This window comes from Dreissena polymorpha, chromosome 10 (genome assembly GCF_020536995.1).
Source record: "Dreissena polymorpha isolate Duluth1 chromosome 10, UMN_Dpol_1.0, whole genome shotgun sequence".
Lineage (NCBI taxonomy): Eukaryota > Metazoa > Mollusca > Bivalvia > Myida > Dreissenidae > Dreissena > Dreissena polymorpha.
In genome coordinates this window covers 28,506,977-28,522,848 of record NC_068364.1, presented here as the reverse complement: position 1 = coordinate 28,522,848, position 15,872 = coordinate 28,506,977, and the positions used below count along the sequence as shown (strand labels likewise).

Genomic DNA, 15,872 nt, shown 5'->3' with positions numbered 1-15,872 from the left:
CACTACAGATGTTTAATTACGTCATTAATCGGATAATAAATCTCAAAATGATATTATGGGCATCTAACAGTTTAAAGGTGTCTATCGCAACAGTTGTTTATGTTTGGTGTTTTCACTTCATATACACGTATATTTGTTAATTCAGCATCGACATACTTAAACAATATCCCGAAAAAAGAAAAATAATGCATTTGAATATCAACCGTACTTTCGATTTGACAACTGAGGACAGAAATGATTCTATTTACGATGTGAATCTAAATTATGTTTAAGTGTAGATTCGTTCATACGACACAAAGACACTTTTTTTGTTTTACGGTTCATTTCGGCTTAGAGGACTGGATGAGTAATGTAAAATATTGAAAATAATATATATTTTTTATAAACAACTGGTAGAAAGATGAGTTGCAGATATTTGGCCAGTAACCACATTTTAACTTAATCTTTTGACCTGTTAATTCTTTTCAGCTCAATTCAACAGTTAAAAATGCCCATGATATCACTTTAAATATCTATATAGTCATTGCACTTGCAAGTGTTGCACATAAAGTCTAGACACATGATAACTGTATGCTAATCTTCAACTATTTAAACAAACGATTTAACACGCTTATGTCAATATTGACACAATCATCAAAATGTCAATTTCAAAACACATCTCCAAAGTGGCGTCTCGAAAACTATTCGGTGAAGTATGTTCTGCGATTAAATTTGTCGCTGCAGTCCATTACTAATCTGCAATGCAACACGTTTATAATTGAAGCGGGTGTACTCATCCCATTCGTAGTGCAAACAACTGTTTGTTCTATACGATATTTAAAATAAGCGATTATACGTGTCGTATTTTCGAACGCCGTTGCTACATGTGTGTAAACGTGTAAAAGCCGGATCAGAAAAATCAGCGGGAATCCGTACATTTTAAATATAAAAGATGATTGTTTCGCAGATGTTTAGAAAAATGTGGTCTGATGAACTGAAAACCAGGTTGCTTTCCCATCGCTTTGTAATATATCAGGCTCCGCACGAATAAAATAACAACTCGGTAAGCCTCGCCGTTATATTATTCTAAGCCTCGCTTGATATATCACAAAACGATGGGACAGTAACCTGTTATTCTCTATATATCCTGACTATGAAGTTTAACAAAAATACGTATCGATATTGTTAAAAAATTCAGTTGAAAACAAAGGGTTTATTGTTATAATTTGTTTACTTGTGAGCCACATACCCATCGCATGAATTGTGTGTTATTAAGTGCGAGTATATTCAAACCACACTGTAGTATTCGTGGATAAAAATTATAATACTGGGGATCACATTGTATGTGTCCTCAAAAGGCTTATTATGAGTATTTTTCTTCACAGTTGAAACATAAAATATGATAATATTTGATAAACACGCATTTTCCTCCGACACATTCAAAGCACACTTTTATAGAAGCGTCATGCGAAAATAGGTCTTATAGCATTTCGGTTAGCATAGCTCAAGCCCTTCCTACACAATTGCACAGTCTGGTCGGATGCTTCAATGTTACCTATAAAATCACGCAATGCTTCATGGTCTTATAAGGGATATCCTGACCAAATTGCGATATCTGCAGGCTGAGTTATAGCAACGCTGGCGGCATATGGGATAAGAAATTGTCGGCGAAATGACACTCGCTGTTCATATTTTAATCATAGCCGTTATTGTTTGGAGTGAATGTCCATGCATGCTAGTTGACTAGATTAGTTTCAACAGCCGTCGATCTGTTGCGGTGATATCATACATAAAAAGTGTCCTTAGTTACTTTATGACATGTGTATACAGATAATTTTCAGATGGAAAAGTTGGAAAAAAAGACGGCAATGTAGTAAAAAAAAGAAGACGGGCGTCGACTTCTCCTTCATATAATACAAGGGCGAGGTTATTATGTCCCTGGCAAAGTTATCGCCCACGTTACCCTCACGGCTGAGCCAAGCTTCTGTTCTTCAAAAGGTTAAAGTAAAATTCTGAACTAAGTTTTACAGTAAAATATGATTGGACTATAGGGGACTACAGGGTTGTCTCTGGTCCGTCCATGTGCCTGTATGTCTGTGTGTCTGAGTCAGAGTCAGACTCCTGCTATAACTCATATAGAACTTAAGCATATGGGTCTCACTGACTGGAAAAACTAGGCTTAATGCATGTTTGAAAAGGATGATCTGGGAAAACACTTTCTTCCTAAATTGGATTTTTGCAAAGAAAAGACTTCTTTTGAATGAAAGATACCATAAAAAAGGAAAGTTTCGTCCGTGATTAGCCTTTGCAGACTGCAAAGGCTAATCTGAGATGACACTACGAACATGCATTAAACCCCTTTTGCCCAGAATGTAGCTCATATACATATATATAATGGGTCAGAGTTTAAAATGTTTCAGGTGTTAGCAGTGCTGCAGATCGTAGTCCTCATCATGGGTTTATCACATGGGGCATACAAGCTTAACAGAAAACAAGAGACCTACTGGCGGGCCTCATATTGAAGCCGTCACAATGGTAAGTCTTTAATATAGAATGCCCTAGCATAGTGGATATGGGGCCCATCTAATCACCGGGAGGTTATGGGTTCATTCCCCCAAAGACACCAAATACTCGTTTAACAGTAAACAGACTTGATAGTATTTCAATAAGCCTAAGGCTTTTGATGCAATCAAGCTACAATTAAATGGTTTAAACTAATAGTAAGGCTTTCTTGTACATAGACACTTGTGTGAATGTCAATCATAATTAAATGGGACGAGTTTTGGGGAAACTGGGCTTAATGCAAGTGTGTAAAGTGTCATTTCATATTAACTTATTTAATTTTGGGGAAAAAATCCGCTTTTATGGTATTTCTGTCTCGCACAGTGTCAAGGACAGTGTGGTGTCAGCAGGTCTGGAAACCATTTCAATGTTATCTCGTTTGCTCAGGCAAGAAATATATTTGAAAAGAAAGTTGGTGCATGACACAATTATCATGCTCCTGACAACAATTTTATAGGTGTTTATATTTGTCCACATTCTAATATATTATTAATGCATTTTTAAGATTAACATGATTTAAACCAACTTTGGTTAATTTAATGAGAAAAACATAATTCGATCAATGCATTTAGCATGATCGCAATGACTTACAAAACTATTAAATCTGTTATATACATTAGTCAAAAGCTCTGCACAGCACACCACAAAAAGATGTCTGTTTGAAGAATAGTTAGGTTTTAATATTTAAAATGTTACTGATGCTTAAAGTTAAGCTTGTGATTGTATTAGTTTATTATTCCCACTTTCAAATAAAAGAGGGGGTATATTTTATTGCTGGATGTCAGTTAGTATGTCGCTCGGTAAGTCGGTCTGTCTGTCTGTAAACCAGTTCGTTTCTGATCAATAACTGGTCAAAAATTGACCAATGCCCTTAGACAGTGGATGACCCCTATTGACGTTGGGGTCACTAGGTCACAGGGAATTGTCACAGTCACAATAAGTGTAATGGAATCGACAGATTGGCTTGATACTTCCCATTTGAATTGGTCTTGGATAGTACATGACCCCTATTGAAATTGGGTTCACTATGTAAAAGGTCAAGGTTACTGTCTTAATAAGTGTGAACATTGTTTCCGATCAATTATTCTTCAACAATTTGACCGATTGGCTTTATACTTCACAAGTGCATTCGCCTTGGACAGAATATTACCCCTTTTGAAATGTGGGACACTAGTGTAAAGCCCTGTTTGGGGGGCATATGTCTACAACAAATGAACTCTTGGTTATATTTGTATTAGTATTTGGTTTTTTATATATAGGTAGATAATAAAAAATGTATACTATGGAGATAAAAATTACTTAAACTGGCACAGAACCTGTATCAATATTGATGTAGTTGTGATGTAGCTTAAATTTTGACATATTTTTTTTTTACAAAAGTCAGTTCGATTCCTTTTTATCTGATTGATGTGACTGATTATCTTTTTCACAAAAACCAACATCAATTCTTTTGGAGACATTCTATGTTTACATTTTTGTTTATATATAATAAGTAATTGGTTGAATGCTGATTATTTATATTTGTTTATTATATTAATGGGACTTAATCTTAAAATGTGTGAATACAAATACTGCATTTAAGTTTTATGACTTATCTTTATGTTTTGTCTTGTAGGCTGCATCACTCTCTTTGGCAGTTTTTCAGTCATATCAGGGGAGTCAGTTACCCTTCTCACACTTTTCATGAAGTAGCTGGTTGACCAGGACTGGGTGAACATCCTTATATCAGTAACTTATAACTACCCGTCTTTAATCAGAGGCAATAATTGAAGGCATTCAAAGAACCTTCATACAATGACTGTTAGTTAAAGAAACTGAATCTGTATCCTTTTTAGATTGTTTAAATTGTTCCGCTCTGTTTCACATGTATCCACCGGAGCTTAAAAAAGATTTAAAAAATGAAAACTTAACAAATTTCTTCTCTAATACCACAAGAGTCACATCAGATAGTGGTCCACAAAGATCAAGCCTTAAATAATTGGTGTGTAATATCATCTTGGAGTCGTCTACTAAGTTTATCAAAATCTGTCCCATAGAGCCCAAGCTTGCCACACTCCATGGGTCACATGATTTATATAGACAATAATGTCCCTAGTGTCCAAGCTGGCCACACTCAAGGGGTCACATGATTTATATGGACAATAATGCCCGTAGAGTACAAGCTGACAAGGCTCCATGGGTCACATGATTTATATAGACAATAATGCCCCCAGAGTTCAAGCTGGTCACTTTCTAGGGATCACATGAATATATGGACAATACATCGCCTAGAGTCCAAGCTGGCCAGGTGAAAAGGATCAAATAATTTCTATAGACAATAATGCCCCTAGAGTCCAAGCTGGCCAGACTTCATGGGTAAAATTATTTATATAGACAAAAGTGCCTCTAGAGTCCAAGCTGGCCACATTCGAGGGGTCACATGATTTCTATAAACAATTCCCATAAGGTCCAAGCTGGCCAAACTCAAGGGTCACATGATTTCTATGAACAATAGTGCCCCTAGAGTCCAAGCTGGCCACACCCCATAGGTCACTTGATTTATAAAGAAATAATACCCATATAGTCCAAGCTGGCCACACTCCAGTGGTCACGTTATTTATACAATAAATTATGCCCCTTTAGTCCAAGCTGGCCACTCTCCAGGAGTCACATGATTTATATAGACAATAATGCCCCTAGAGTCCAAGCTGGCCACAGTCCTGGGGTCACAAGATTTCTATAGACAATAATGCCCATAGAGTCAAAGCTGGCCACACTCCAGGAGTCATATGATTTCTATAGACAATAATGCCCCTAGAGTCCGAGCTGGCCACACTCCAGGGGACACATGGTTTCTATAGACAATAATGCCCCTAGAGTCCAATCTTGCCACACTCCAGGGGTCACATGATTTCTATAGACAATAATCCCTTAGAGGCCAAGCTTGCTACACTCAAGATGTCATATGATTTATATAGACAATAGTGCCCCTAGTGTCTAAACTGGCCACACTCCAGAGGGCACATGATTTCTTTAAACAATAATGCCCCTAGAGTCCAAGTTGGCCACACTCCAGGAGTAACATGATTTATATAGACAATAATGCCCCTAGAGTCTCAGCTGGCCACACTCGAGAGGTCTCATGATTTTTATAGACAAGAATGCCCCAAGAGTCCAAGCTGGCAACATTCCAGAGGTCACACTATTTCTATAGACAATAATGCCCATAGAGTCCAAGTTGGCTAAACTCCAGGGCTCACATGATTTTTTATAGAAAATAATGCTCCTAGAGTCCAAGCTGGCAATAATCCAGTGGTCACATGATTTCTAAAGAGTCCAAGCTGGCCACACTCGAATGGTCGCATGATTTATATTGACAATATTGCCCCTAGAGTCTGAGCTGGACATACCCCAGTTGTCACATGATTTCTAAAGACAATAATGACCCTAGGGTCCAAGCTGGCCACACTTTAGTGATCACATGATTTTTATTGCCAATACTTTTCCAAGAATCTAAGCTGACCACACTCCAGTGGTCACATGATTTCTATTGACAATAATGCCCCAAGAATCCAAGCTGGCCACAATCCACTGGTAACATGATTATATACATGTGTACACCTATTTAGTAAATGATTTAAACAATCTTTTCTTCTGAAACCATTAGGGTCCGCTGTTATTTTGTTTTCATTTTTTAATGTGTATGGTGGTCCTCTACCCAAGTTGTTTAAAGAATTCCCATGTGATAACATGTATCATTGAAAACGATGGATGCTCCCCTTGCTTGATCTTCAGCACAGTGGCCTTAAATCTCACCAAAAGGTACCTACATGCCAAATATCTAAGAGATCAGTAAAATATTGAAGACGCTATTAGAAACTGTAACAAAAGTGTGAAGGAAAAACCATTATTAGCCTTGGTGACTTTGACCTTGACCCCAATGACCTAAAACCTCATCAAAATATAGAGGTCCATTCAAGGTACCTACATGTTTATAAATAAGAGATCGGTAAAATATTGAAGGCACATTGAGGAACTGTAACAAAAGTGTGACGGAAGGAATGAAGTAAGGAAGTAAGGAAGGACAAACTGGAAATATATTCTCCCCAAAAAATATTTTCGGAGAGCATAAAAATTGGCCCTGCCGAAGGGGTTTATTGTTTTATTTCTAAACATTAACAGCTCTAAAAGCTCGTCCACAGGTCCAGCATTTTGAAAGTTGGCATGTAATGTCTTATATTGGTCCTCTGCTTATTTTATTGCACAAATAAGTTTCTCATTTATTGTTGTTTATAATTAATCTAGATCCCTTATACACTTTATGGTAACATCGCTCCTCTTGCTCATCTGATGGATTACACATTATAAATTTAGTATATATTTGTCAAGATTGGTTATCAATGTATGGAACTGTTTATTATATTATTATTTTTAAGGTAAGCAATAAAACTTGTTAAACAGTATGTCGTTTATACTTTTATTTAATTAATTAGTAAGATGCGCTTAAAAATCACACTTGCAATATTTAGTTTGAATTCTATAAGCTTAAGACTATGAGTTATTTGACTCCTGGTTTACAAAAGCTACTAAAATCCAGTGAAATAGTTTACATTTTTGGTGTAGCTGTCTAACCCAGGTTTTCACCTGTATTGACCCCTAGTGCAGCCAATAAAATTTTGCAGAAATTTCCCGTCAGGAGGCACAAAGGAATAAGTGGAATTTTGCATTTGTTAGAAACACCGTATCAACAATAAATTTGAATATGAAAAACTAGTTGATATCTGTGTTGTGCAGTTTAGCGTAAAAAATGTACACTGTTGGGAAATTCCCCCTATTTCATTAAGATTTGTTATTGGCTGTGTACTCAGGATAATTTTGGTAATATTGTCGAAATGTTAATATCATAATATGGTGTAAATGCCAGTTCAAAATTTTTGTATTTAGATCTTCGAATAAACGTTATAAATGTAAAATATTCTATTGCAAATTAAAATCAAGATTTGAAACAAGGCGTACATAAAGCCAATATACAATGTATACATATCCGCCACCACCGTTATACACCATTGTTTTATTAGTATCTCGTTCACTTACGTTTTGTGATGGATTAGGCGATTGATAAATAGACATACCACATCTTCATCTTAGAGCTTGTTTTCACCAACTTGCTTGCATTGAGTGTCTACATTATTAAAGTAAAGATAAGATTATAAACTACTTTCGTCCTCATTCAAATGTAATTAGATATAATGTAGTTATAATTTGTTAAAAAAATTATCTCAACAAATAAGAAATTCAATTTAAGCGGATAGTGTTGTCCCTGGTTAGTCTGGATACAGTTGTCCCTGATAAGACTGTATGGATTTCAGAGGCTTATCTGTGATGACATTTAACGCACATGCTTTAAGCCCTATTTTCCCAGAGCATGGCTCATTTTAACCAGGTTTTCCGAAGTGTTTATTTGATTGGCGAATGTCGGTAGGCGGGGGGCGGGCGGGCAGGTGGGCGGGCTGGCGGGCGGAACAAGCTTGTCCGGGCCATAACTTTGTTGTTCATTGTAAGATTTTAAAATCATTTGTCACATTTGTTCACCATATTTGGACGGTGTGTCGCACGAAAGAATTATGTCAATATCTCCAAGGTCAAGGTCGCCACGACTAAAAAAAGATTTATTTTGAAACAAAGGGGTTTTATTATAAACAGTCAGTTCAGTTTGAGTTGTCTCCCTTTATCAGACTTTTTTCAAATTGAAAATTGTGAAATTTTGTCCCTTATTTGATATGAAGATGATATCCCAATATTGTTATGCGGTACGTGTGTCTTGTGTGTTCCTTGTGTGATTTGAATGTGCCATTAACAATGAAACTAGGATATATGTTGTGAATATAAGCATAGTGCTCAGTAAAATCAAATGACATTCATTTATTGTATTAAAACGTAAAATATTTTATTTATGAAATTTGCTGCTGTTTATATTCTCAAAGTTTTCAATGACTATATGAGCCTCGTTCTAGACAAAAGAAATAGGCATTAAGTGTCTTCCCATATTAAGATGTGTAGTTCACATTTGTGAGTTGTCTTTAGATCTTCCCTTAAAGACACCAAGTACTGATTCTTCCCTGGAAACGGACTCGAGAGCATTTCATTAAGCCTAAGGCTTTGAATGCAAACCAGCGAAATAAATATGTTTAAAGTAATGGGAAGGCTTCCACTTACATAGACGCTTCAGTTAATGTCAATCATATTTTAATAAGCCGTGCTCTTGAAAAACTGGGCTTAATGCATGTACATGAAGTGTTGTTCCATATAAACTTGTGCAGACCACACAGGCTAATAATGGGAATGACACCTTCCGCATTTATGGTATTTTTATGTCCGCCACTATAGTAGTGGTGGACATATTGTTTTTGCCCTGTCAGTCTGTTGGTCTGTTGGTCTGTTTGCGCCAACTTTAACATTTTGCAATAACTTTTGCTATATTAAAGATAGCAACTTCATATTTGGCATGCATATGTATCTCATGAAGCTGCACATTTTGAGTGGTGAAAGGTCAAGGTCAAGATCATTTTTCAAGGTCAGAGGTAAAATATATGTGGCCCAAATCGCAAATATATGTGGCCCAAATCGCTTATTTTATAAATACTTTTGCAATATTGAAGATAGCAACTTGATATTTGGCTTGCATGTGCATCTCATGGAGCTGCACATTTTGAGTGGTGAAAGGTCAAGGTCAAGGTCATCCTATAAGGTCAGAGGTCAAATATATGTGGCCTCAAATTGCTTATTTTATGAATTCTTTTGCAATATTGAAGATAGCAACTTGATATTTGGCATGCATGTGTATCTCATGGAGCTGCACATTTTGAGTGGTGAAAGGTCAAGGTCATCCTTCACAAGGTCAAGGTCATCCTTCAAGGTCAAACATCATATAGGGGGGACATTGTGTTTCACAAACGCATCTTGTTTGTTTGAAGTAAGACTTCTTAGCACAAATCCTGTGTTTTACAAACGCAGGATTTGTGGGACGTTTTTGTGCATACAAATCAATTATTCAAATATGAATTTGGATTCAAATATTCAGCTGTTTGAAAATATTTGAATATTCATTTCCAGCCCTAATAAATGTATACCACAATATAATTATTTGTCAGGAGCATTATACTTATTGCATACATCATTTGTTTTGAAATGTTTTTCCTGCCTAAGAAAACAAGATAACATTGAATGAAGATGTACAGACATGGTTTTTGCTCACCGACCTTGCAACCCTGCCAGATAGAACGTATTGCATTCAAAGAGAGCGCAAAAATGCACTGCCGGAATGACTACCTTTGCGAAACTCATAGGTTTTAAAGTTTAAATGGCAATTATAAAAGTATATCAGGGTAGAAAACAGCAAGGAACAACAATATGCTATAATATATATTAGTGCACAGAATGCAATATACATGTAATACTATTTTTTATAAATGAGAACACAGTGTTCAAGAATAAAACCTCAGGCAAATATACAGGTGCATGCACAAGTTGATTTATACAGTTAAGTATCAAACTGGTGTAGCTCCTTAACATTTCTAAACTTTATCAAATAGTTTCACCTTGTAACCCTTTTTTCATGTATCAATGATTGTATTCATGTCATAAACCATCAATTTACAAAGACATGTACATACACATACTTATTTTACCGTATATCTTGTGTGTTTACTGTGTAATAACTGTAAATACACAAACTGAATTACAGTATACTTTATTCTTACTTTTTAACACAGTTAATTTATTTTATACTTATTTATGTATACCACATTCTTAACAAAAAAGTTTTCATATTTACAACTACCCTTCAATTTACATCTATGATTACAGTGTTCATATAACATAAAACTGTATACTGTAAGATTTGCTAGTTATTCATGTATTTATAATGGACATTATTAACAAACCTGTGATTTTGCATATAAAGTGCATTTTGTACAATACAATCAATTGCAATTTAGAATACAAAAATAACTTAATGCAAGCAATCACAATTTGCAAGTTACCTACATTATGATGGTTACTAAGTAAACAGCATGTTTTAATGCAATTTACAATTACATATATAACATATAACACATATAATGCGAGTTGCTTGGTTGACAACACATATTTTTGCATTAATAAAATTATGAATTACATATTAGTCTTATAACATTCCAAAAAACTCCTTTATTTGATTGACGTGTTGTGTTTGCATAAACATTTAAAGCAAATCTTAGTCTAGCCTTAAACCCCTGAAAATTTGTGATAACTTCTTTCCTTTTGCACTCAAAACTGTACTTTTCTCCTTGAAATGAATAAAGTATTGAATATTTGCATTTTTTAAGATTTCAGAGATGTCTTTTATGAGTTTTTGTACGGCATTTCATTCCCAGAATAAATTGGTAATTGATTCTTCTGACATTTTGCAAAAAGCAAAAAGTGCATGTATTACTATCTGACAAGCCCATTTAAAAAAGGAAGTTTGTTCCCAATATTTTGTGGATAATCCTAGTTTGTAGCCATTGCATATATGTATTATTTGTGTTTGTAAACACTGTGTTGCAAAAAATCATTTGTCAAGGCTCTGTTAAGGGGTCATTTGTACCTGATCGCAGATCTCTTGTGCTGTTTTTTAAGAACCCTTTCCACACAGCATCATGGGTTGGTTTACATTATTGCAAAACGCAATGTTGCATTTCTATAAGTTTCATGCTAGCACATGCTGAATTATCATTTTGACCCATTAGTGCAGAAAGGTACCATGTCGCTTTTTAATTAAATGTCACATGGTACCGTTTTGCACCAATGGGGCGATTTATTCATTCAGGTTTCATGATTGAAAATATTCTCAACATTTCTTGGATATTAATGTTGATCAAAACCTGGGTTACACAGCTACGCTAAATTAATTATTATAAATTACCAAACACATGTTGTCAGTGCAGGAAAAAATCATCATATATTAGAATCAAAAACAAAAATTCTATGCTATCTTCAATACATTTGTTGTGTACATTAAAGAAATGACAGCCTTTATACATACATGTTGTAGTTACAGTGTAATGTTGATGTTATGAAAATAACAGACACTATATTACTATATTCGGATCTAAAATTGATTGCGATTTTTTCACCAGCATTTTTTGTCAACTTGTAAAGTAAATGAGAAATACAAAAGCAATTTGTATAGATGTAACAATATTATACACTATTTAGCAGTTCTTTTTTTCACATAAACTCTAAACATTCTTTGAACTTGTGACATTATTTTTTTTAAATAAATGCATCTTGAAATCACTAACAATGTTTTAGTAACACAACAACACAATCTAATTGCAATTTAAGTCATCTGAATTAAAAATCAAATTTACATGAAGAATTAACCTATTGCACTTTGAACACCATGATGCTGTTGTAATTACGTCCTCCCACAATGATGGAAGCAGTGTGTCTGTTGTAGCAGATGGATTCTGGGGTCAGCAAACAGTTCTTCTCCATACCAAGAGTAGCCAGCTTCCTTTTGCCCGCACTGTCCACCTGTAGGATGAAGGGATTGGCGAATATTTCTCCACAAACGAGCACCTGTCCTGCAGGTGTCACGTGTATACAACGTGGGAATTGTAGTGCAGGGTCAGTGAAGGTGGCCAGGACTGAACCATCCCTGGCCAGGATGAGGAGCTTGTGCTGGGGGTATTGTGTGATGTACAACTTGTCCCCTGTGGGACTCACAGCACACGCACTATCTGCATAACAGAGTAACATCAAGATATTGAAATATCATTTTCCCAATCAGAGCAATAATGGAAATGGCTATGTGCAAACAGCTTAAAACCTTGACAGCCTGCAAGTCACTCGCAGTTTTTTCATATTTTATGCTGTTTACTGCTCATCAGTATCTAAGGTTTTGAAGATGAAGTCTTAAAAACTTGAATCGAGTAAGAAAGGTCTCATATTAAATTTAACTTTCTAAGGGACTACAAATGCGTTAAAATACGTATATAAGTGGTAAATGGTAATACAAAGAGTGGTTAATAACAAATCTTATTGAAATTGTATTAATAGTGTGTTGTTAAATACCAGAGACAGCACATTAGTAACATATGCATACAATCCACTAATAATAAATATGTATCTGTGGCAGGATGTTCGGTTCCAGTGTACTGTGTTCTCTCAATGTTTCAAGTTTGACATGTTTGTATGTGACTGGTGTTAGAATAATTAAAGTCTTCACAAACAACGTAGAAAGAAATAATTCAATATGCACAGGAATATGTAAGGTGGTATAACTCCATGCTGTAATAATACATTACCCATACATGCAGACATAGTTATAATGTCATTGACACACTATAAGAAATTTTACATGACCATCATTCAAAAGAATAATACTAGTTATTTTTGATACAGAAACTGATATAGCATCTAGTTTCTTCATCAGTTATAAAAGTCAATTGCTGAAATTATAAATTCATACTCATTGACTGATTTTGTTTTCCAAAATCAAAAACAGGTTACACACAGATATTGAAACGAACTCTGTGTCAACTATGAAATCAATATAATTCAACAGAGAATAATTTTCCTGGATTTTGTGGCGTCCATTTAAGCTTAAAATCAAATGCTCAACATATTTTAGGGCAAACTCTTATATTGGACATTAAACAAATAAATTAGAATCAATAAATATGCCCCATTTTACAAGCTCATGAAATTGTATGTAAGTGAAATTTAATGGGTTCTCAATATTTTAGACATGGCATAGACATGGAATGTCTTAATGAACTTTACATGAAATTGTATCATATCCTGCTACTGAAATATAATCTGATGGTTCATTCTAAATCTATTAAACCATAATGATATCAATATAAAGTAACTATTATTCTAACCTGTATAATAATATGATGTATCCTCATACATCTTGCTGACAAGTTTCCCATTCAGCGTATACTTGTACAGTGCAGTCAAAGAAGTAATATACAGGTCCCCCTGGTGGAAGGCAATACCGTTACATCTATGTAGTAACTGAAGCTTTCTTCCTTTCCTCAGCTGCCTGTTGTTGACTGTGATAAACTGGACCTCATGTTTGTTATTTCGATCATCCACAGTCACAGCCACCTCACTCGATGTGATCTGACATATATCCAAGGGCCATTGAGTCATACTACAGTGATTTACCACATGGTACTGCTGGTCAAGAAGCTTGACATTGTCATTATTGTAGTCTACAACCAGGACTTGTCCGTCTGGGAGGGCAAGGATGCCTGTGATCCAGCATTCCTTTGAATCACTTGGTATTTTCACATTGTTTTCAGACTTCCTCAGCACAGTGATTACCTTGTTTGGATTTTCTTGTACCATCAATGTCTTGGTACTGTGTTCTATCCTCCCAAGACCTGACAGCTTGGACAAGTACTGTACAATTTCACTGTTAGGCTGGAATGTTATATAGAATTTATCCTGAAGAGAGTTCGTGTTCAGAAAAGTTGTAGACTGTTCTATTTTGTCCTCGCATTTCCTGGTGGCTATAAAGGATAGTTCCAGTTTGCTTTTATCACTAATGTCCTGTATGGCATCTCGAAGTTGTGTCAATTCATCCCTTAGCCTGATGCATTCGTCAACATCACTTTTGGAAGAGGCTTGCAGTTTGGTTAGAGTATCTTTCATTTCCTTCAGTGTCTTCTGTTCAATCGTGGCTAAGGCTGCATTTATTGTTTGCCGAGTTTCCTCTATCCTGCGTAACTGCTCATCATATGAACTTTGCACAGACTGAATGCTAGCCTCCTGGCTGTCTTGAAGTTTCTTCATTTCTTTTAGAATACTTTGGATTGAAATTGACAGTTGCTGAAGGTCTGTAGACTGACTTTTTACGATGTCGGATATAAGAGTTACCTTTTTGCAGTGTCTGAAAGTTAATAGAAAAAAAACACACTTAAAATTGTTTAAAATACTTATTTTGTGAAAGTGTTTGGCCTGGAATCTATAAAAAATACTTTTGTAAAATCAAAATATGAAAGATTATATATAAGAGTCCAGCTTTAGGTCAGTATGGTATGTACACAAATATTACTTTATTTAAAGCTAAAACCTACATTCATTTCGTCTGATATTTTACTAAATGTAAAATCTATTGTTACAGATTTCAAAAACATAGTTGAAGAGACATTACTGTGTCAAAATAAATACTAGATCCATAAAAGTTGTCTCTACTGTTTTTGTATGATTATGCTTCATAGTTAGTTGTAGCTTGGGTATGAATGAATAAAATATATATATGCTTTATATATATTATAACACATATGCCTTACATTATATTTATTACACCGGCTTGACTACAAAATCTGAAAATCAGCTTAAAACTGCAGTCTTTTTATAATTATTGTACATGAACAAATGAATTGTTTCTTGAAATAACAAATCTTTTGTTGATATTATAAAATTGTTATTTGTTGGCTAATAATTTGACTTCCTTGCAAAGAAGTTTGAAACCACTACATCAGTTTCTTAACATATCTGCTTTTTAATTTAAGTAAAGTTATCATTTACCTGTGATTTAGGAATTCACAATGTTTGCAGCACAGCTCACTGTGTTCAGAACAAAACATTTCGAGGTTTTTATCTTTATGGACATCACATTTCAGTAGAAAATCTTCCACCTTTTTGGTCACTGGCCATTTCTTCATATCTCCCCTTCCAAAGGTGTCATGTTTTGTAAACAACTGGCTGTGTGGGCGGATACATTTTCCACAATAAAACTTAACACAAGATTCACAGTAGAAATCAGCTGTATTATCAAGTTTCTTGTCTGCACAGGTGTTGCACAAGAAGTCGTGGAAAATGTCAGAGCCCTTGTCAATGATAGATTGTGAAAAGGTTGCCATTTTACTGAAAGAGTTTTACAAGTATTATCGGCTGAATTGAATAGCTGAACAAATCAAGCTTATCTAACCACGATCCGCAGTCTTAAACAAGAAGGACCAAACCTTCCAATATCAAACACAGTTGAAACTCAATTTGATTTGAAGGTTAAAACTTCCGATAAAAAAATATTTTAACTGTCACATGAACTGTTTCTGTATAATTACACCGTCAGTTTGCGGTTGGTTTATATGGCCACACAAAAGCAAATATCTCAACTCAACGCTGTGTTTTATCAATAAAGCAATGAGAATAGTCGGTTTAAGTGAACTAGTTAGCATGGGTAAAAACAGGAAGTATTTTAATCTGTAGATCACGTGAATGCCAATTTATAACTCTAATCTAGCTTTCATTAATAGACTTAATATGAAAAGATAAATCATTTACAGACCAACTAATTTAATTTAAATGAA

General features: G+C 35.0%; 1 protein-coding gene across 3 annotated transcripts in view; it reads right to left on the bottom strand.

Annotated features, from left to right (window-relative positions):
• Window positions 1-9,929: 9,929 nt before the first annotated feature.
• The window catches only part of LOC127847291 (uncharacterized), a 119,283-nt gene continuing 113,340 nt past the window's right edge, over window positions 9,930-15,872 (bottom strand). For 2 of the 3 annotated variants that reach the window (XM_052379123.1, XM_052379125.1), the window contains exons 2-3: window positions 13,431-14,446; window positions 9,930-12,284 (exon numbers count right to left, since the gene is read on the bottom strand). In XM_052379123.1, coding sequence (XP_052235083.1) covers window positions 11,926-12,284; window positions 13,431-14,446 — 1,375 coding nt within the window. In that variant the 3' untranslated portion in view covers window positions 9,930-11,925. Of the gene's footprint in view, window positions 12,285-13,430; window positions 14,447-15,087; window positions 15,742-15,872 lie in introns of those variants that run through there. The other variant, XM_052379124.1, reaches the window with a different exon arrangement.